This window comes from Humulus lupulus, chromosome 5 (assembly GCF_963169125.1).
Source record: "Humulus lupulus chromosome 5, drHumLupu1.1, whole genome shotgun sequence".
Lineage (NCBI taxonomy): Eukaryota > Viridiplantae > Streptophyta > Magnoliopsida > Rosales > Cannabaceae > Humulus > Humulus lupulus.
This window is the reverse complement of record NC_084797.1, coordinates 207,872,868-207,878,647: the sequence shown is the minus strand read 5'-3', so window position 1 is coordinate 207,878,647 and position 5,780 is coordinate 207,872,868. Positions and strand designations below refer to the sequence as shown.

Sequence of the window (5,780 nt, the reverse complement as noted above, 5' to 3'; positions counted from 1 at the left end):
CCATCTCTCATTGTGTGAAATTGTTTGCAAATTCTCACTAAATTCATTGCATTCACACTACCTTGATTTCTTTTCTATAATGCAACAATTCATTTGAAATTTCCAATACCGATCTTATCAAATGTAGAGCAAATACTATTCCGAATGACAACATCAATTAGTGTGAAAATATTTGTTAACACATTTAATCAAAATTATTTTCAATATTATTAATATTTTAATTAAATGATATATCTAATATATTAACAAAATTAGATCTAAATGTAAAAGTAATTTTAATTAATTAAAAACCTAAGCTTGAATTAGGGATCATAAGATGACTCTTTTGGCTTATTTTTTTCAAAAAAAAAAATATATATATATACTTATAATTATTGTTATAAACACGTATCTTGCTTTGTGCATTTTTTATGTAATCCCCTTAACTTGATAGAACTATCTGAATGAAAGCTTTATCACCTAAAAAAAATTGATGGTACTTTTTTAAAAAAAATATTGATGGTATGAAAAAAAATGCAGACATGACCAAAGGGGCAAGGTAAAATTAAGCTCTTTTGCCCATTTTTGAGGTGCCTTTTGCCATCTTACTCTTTCTGCATGTAGCTGCCCTTAAATCCTTCTTCATGCGCCTATCAACAAGGGTTTTACCCTTCCCAACCTTTACTTGGACACTTTTCTTTGCCACCACATATTCCTTTTTAGGCCTTTTAGGAATTGCCTTCTTGTATAGCTTATCAATCATCTTATTCTTCGATATGTTGGAAATATCTGTCTGCTCTGAAATGGCATTGGCCATCTTCCGCGCCTTCTCTAGCTTCTTCATAGCAACCCTTTTCTTCCTGGCTTTGGCCTCCACCACTTTCTTCACTGGTCGAGCATCAATTTCTTTAAACCGAGTTTTCATGGCATTCACCTCTTCTTTGGTTACAGGCTTAATCGGATGACAATGCCTCTTTTCTTCATCCAAGAACCACTTAGGCACACCCTCCTCATCACCAAACATCATATATTTGTTGTAAGCATCATCAAGTATCTCATTCCTTTGCTTTTTCTTTAACATATTCTTAGCAGAAGAAAGTGTCTCAGCCTTTGCATCAACATCATCATCCTCGTCATCCGACTCAAAAACTGAACCTGGAGCAGGTACTATCTCAAAATCATCACTATTCTCTGTCTTCGTTTGTGCCTTATTTACTTGCACAGAAATTTTCTCCTTCATTTCATCTTCACTATCAAACTTCCCAGCAGCATCTCTTTCATCATTTGCAGCTTCACAAAAGATATCTTGACTAAACCATTTGTTTGTAATCTCTTCTTGGGTTGAACCTTTGCCAACATCAAGTGATACCATAAGAGGATTCATTTCTTGATCACCGTCGAAATCATAATCAGGATGGATAATTTCATCATCATCATCATCAAAACTCTACATGCTCATAAAAATAAAAACTATCAACAAAGAGAAAGAAAAAAATATTAAAAATGCCCCAACTCGTTTACTACTAAAACTTACTAGCTTCATACCTCAAGAATTTGGACATCTTTATAGCACAATCGCTTTGGAGGCTTATGTTGCTGCTTTGAATTGTCATTCTTCTTGGAGATGTACTGTTCATAAGCTTGTTCAAGAAGAGCTTCAATTTGTTCATCGTATCTGACATAAGAAGAAAATACACAATATTATGCAATAATTATTGTGTTAATGTCAGAATCAGCCACAAGAAATAAGAGAAACCTCACCTTTTCCTCTCTTCATCAGAATCTAAATTACCATGTTCACTTCCATCATGGCTTTCTTCATTTTCGCTATCACCCAGATTACTATTTGTATCATCATCAAGTTCAGTGGAATCAACTACTACAAGAGCATTTTTACCCTGATATACATACAATTAAATGGCCAACAAAAGGACATTAAGAGAATAAACTAACAACAAAATGTTAGTTTCTAGTAACATGGGGCAGGAAAAAAAAACTTATGGAGTTTCTAGCAGAAAAACAAAACCCAACATCTAAAGTAGTAGGCAGTAAATTTTTTGCTAATAGCTCAAAATTTAAAATAGACTAAGGGATTGAATTTACGTTAGGCCTAATAATAATGAATGACTTCTTTTTTTATTGTTTAATTCTAATGATATCTAATAAGTTTAGAATGTAAATAAGTTTTGAAGATTAAAACACGAATTGTGAGATTTAATTGACTCGGACATTGTTTGATGCACATAAATAGTTGAAAAAAAAAAGGTTGTTGCTTATGACTGAAGCAAAACATATTGTTACTCTAAAGGAGAGAGGTGACAATGACATGAATAAATTCAAATGCAAAACTCAAAGCAAACCTTAATGGTAGAGAGGGAAAACAGCTCATGGTCAACATAACTATCATCCACTCCTTCCATCTGCATACCCATTTCCTTTTGTGCCTTCTCCTTTGATCAAATATAAAACATCAATATATCAGAAGCATTACTCCACCAAACAAAAGGCAAATTTAGGAGTAGCATCACTTGAAATTCAAGGCAAATTATCACTTGAAATTCAGTCACACAAAGTTCGTATTTCTTAAAACAAGTGTAATAAGAATTTGATATACAAAGATACTGACTCTTTAAATCTTTACCATGTGAAATAACTCTGGATCAAAATATAAGAATGAATTTCAATTAAGTCATTAACTTTGTAAAAGTAAATGACCAGATGTAGAGGTTTTAAAACACAAGTAATAGAACAAATTGTCAGTGCCAATACATTTAACCTCTATATCAATCTATTTCTATTATTGTCTGTCTAAATGCAGAGACAACTCTTTATGCAGATATTAGAATTAGAAATTTACAACCAAATAAAACTTATGTTGAATGTAAGCATGCTTGCATTTTCCATAAGAGAAGGAGATGAACAAGGGAACAAACCTTAGCTTGCCTTTTCGCAAGAAGCTTTTTCACTCGTGCCTTCTTACACTCCATCGCATGTGTTAGCTCCTCCATTTCATTGACTATTTTATCATCTTCATCCTCCTTTTCTTCATTTTCGACATTTGTAACAGCAGTAACATCGGCCTTCTGTGAATGTATTAAGGTTTTTCTTATATGTATCTGCCACCTTCAGCACCAAAAGGCGAAACAATTGAAAGCTTACGGGGAAATTCATAAAAATAATAATCAGGTACAAAGAAGCTTAAGTAAAGCCACAAACAGAACCACTACTATACGCATGCACACTCTACTACAATTAAAATATGTAAACCATCAAGTAAAACTAAATGAAAAAGAAAAGAGGGCAAAGAACCTTAACAACTTACTTCAAAAGGTACTTAAAGTCTTGTTTCCCCAAGACACCCAGATCATCACAAAGAGTTTGAACCTACCAAATTTCATAATTGAATTAAATGTCTCGTGTTGAGACCCAAACTGTCCGAGAGTATACTTCTAAAGAAATCAAACAAACAACAAACTAGTTCTAGCTACCTCTTCTGTTGTTAAAGCATGATCCTTAATCGGCAAGGATGTTGGATCATCAAAGCATATGGAAGTAACAGAACCAAGGATATCAAGGGGAGCATCCGACCAAATAAATTCTGCAGCAGCTGACACCTTCCTTAAAGTTGTGTCTCCATCTTCATACCTGCAATAAGACCGAAATTAGCTACAAACAACACATATACGTGTATAAGCAAAGAAACTACTTAAATCACTAACAGAGAGAAAAGTTACCCGTCACGGTGTCGTTTTCTTCCCACACCTCCTAGATCATGACTCACCTACATCGAGCAATCATATTACAAGAGTAGCATAAGAATATATAACTAAGTTTTAAAACTTTTGACAAGACTTACCTTCTTCTTTTGGGGTTCTATGGCTCCTTGAAATAGATGCCTGACATCAAGTATGCGAGGATCAATCTTGGCAGCAGCCTTATACTTGAAAGCCAGAACAAATATCTCGGCAGACGAAGAACGACTAGCGTTTGGTTTGTGCACCACAACTCTCTCAAATAACTATAAGGGTTTTAAATATAAGACAAATGCATCCATTCAAATAGTTATAATCATCATGTCTTTTGTAGAGTAAAGTGAAGAATATACCTTTGAAAGACAATACTTGACAGAGTGGTAATCTTGTGAACGAAAAACCTGAAAAATGAAAAATAAAATCACTCAACATTCATAAATGTCACCACAAAATATGAAATGAAGTACAGAATAACAATTCCAAAATTACTAAATTTTATCTAAAGTTAATTAAAAACATATATAAATCAAAATCTTAGACAAATACCTTGGTTACAAATGTGCCTTTAGGAGCAAGTAAGTGAGTAGCCAACTTAACCGCATCAATTACCAAAGCATTCTGAACAGTGGCTTCCATAGCCCAAGCACCACCCATATTGGGGGCACCATTGTGCAGAACCAAATCAAATGCAGAGCAATTATACTTACTCATCACCCGCTTGATCTGCGACTTGCATTCGGGTTTGGTGATGTCCTGCTGGATAAAAATGGCGCGTGGCATTGGTTTAATCCAAACCAAATCCACACCCATGAGAAGGCTTCCACACGGCACCCGCTGCGTTGCCACCTGCGTCCAACCACCGGGAGCAGCACAAAGGTCGAGAACAGCGCACTTGTTGCGAAACAATCCAAACTTGTTATCAAGCTGTATCAGCTTCCATGCTGCACGAGAACGAAAACCGCTCTCGTTGGTCAACTTCGTGTAAATATCACTTTTACGCTTCTGATTCTCTTTACCCATTGAAGAACTAAACGAAAAAAAGTTACACAAACTGGAGATTTTTTAGAGGTTTTTCTTGTGTCAAAATTTTTCCTGCATTTTAAAGATAGATGCATTACATAAACGATATGATTATGAGATCAAAGAACACAAAACTGAAATTTAAAGGGCATATCATAAACACAACATAGTCACAGTAATCTCATCGTCGTCTTGGTCTAATAACCAAAATGGAAATGACAAAATTATTGTCATGAATAGAAAAGCCTCAAAGAATTAAAGATAATAGAATTAGGGAACTGGTTAGCATCAACATATATAAGATGTGTTAGAATAATGAATCAACCAGAGAAAAAGAAAGAGATAATAAAGTGAGCAAACCAAGAACGATAGGCGAAGAGAAGGTAGAAGAGGCAAGCCACTCTATGGAGAAAAGAGAATAGCGAACTATATATACCCTCTGGGTTCCTCTGTACCAATATTAAAACGCTGCCGTTTTTATGTCTATTATTTTGAAGGCTCTATACTTTTTTTTTTTTTATCTTGTGTTTTAAAAAATTACTTTTTAGGTCATATTTTATAAAATATTTCAAATATACACATAAACTCGATTTTGATAACAAAAAAATTGAATATTGTTATACCCAGATTTCGAGCCATGTTAAATGTGACCTCGAAAGCTGGATTCACAGCGAATGAACTCGTAAAGTCTGAGGTATGTTTCAAGACTAGACATCGAGCCTGCAAAGTTGAGACGACTTCGAATATATTGGCCTCGAAATCCACACGATCTCGAAGGGGAGCTCCCGAGATGGTTCTACCCTCAGGGATGACCTCGGATTAGGGGTTCCGAGCCTGACGCGAGTACGATCTCGAAAGCCATGTGACCTCGGGAGATGTCATTAGCTCGAAAGTTGATATAAGACCTGGGAGAATAAGGCCTTGGAGATATATGATAATAATCTTGAACATCTACAAGTGTTGTCCATAAGAGACGTGGTCTACATTTATTACGGTAAATCCCCTAAAATCATGGGATATTATTTGATT

At 34.8% G+C, this 5,780-nt stretch overlaps 1 protein-coding gene across 2 annotated transcripts; it reads right to left on the bottom strand.

Moving 5' to 3' along the window:
- Positions 1 to 256: 256 nt before the first annotated feature.
- Positions 257 to 5,168, bottom strand: LOC133778095 (adoMet-dependent rRNA methyltransferase spb1-like). 2 transcript variants are annotated; one of them, XM_062217918.1, is made up of 12 exons: positions 5,112 to 5,168; positions 4,278 to 4,823; positions 4,085 to 4,132; positions 3,836 to 3,997; positions 3,714 to 3,760; positions 3,468 to 3,624; positions 3,302 to 3,363; positions 2,913 to 3,102; positions 2,340 to 2,429; positions 1,741 to 1,877; positions 1,525 to 1,654; positions 257 to 1,426 (listed from the first exon to the last, which is right to left on the bottom strand). In XM_062217918.1, the coding sequence occupies exons 2-12, from the start codon at positions 4,749 to 4,751 to the stop codon at positions 545 to 547; spliced, it is 2,379 nt and encodes a 792-aa protein (XP_062073902.1). In that variant the 5' UTR covers positions 4,752 to 4,823; positions 5,112 to 5,168; the 3' UTR covers positions 257 to 544. The 2 variants fall into 2 exon arrangements, with proteins under 2 accessions (XP_062073902.1, XP_062073904.1); XM_062217920.1 differs by lacking the exon at positions 5,112 to 5,168 and having other exon boundaries at positions 4,278 to 5,090.
- Between the last annotated feature and the right edge of the window lie 612 nt (positions 5,169 to 5,780).

Bases quoted from the DNA above. Each gene is read 5' to 3' on its own strand.
- LOC133778095 (XM_062217918.1), bottom strand. From the start codon at position 4,751: ATGGGTAAAGAGAATCAGAAGCGTAAAAGTGATATTTACACGAAGTTG. The intron at 3,761-3,835 runs GTAAGTCTTGTC...TGCTCGATGTAG, and splicing joins TAGAACCCCAAAAGAAGAAG to GTGAGTCATGATCTAGGAGG. The intron at 3,625-3,713 runs GTAACTTTTCTC...GTCTTATTGCAG, and splicing joins AGAAAACGACACCGTGACGG to GTATGAAGATGGAGACACAA.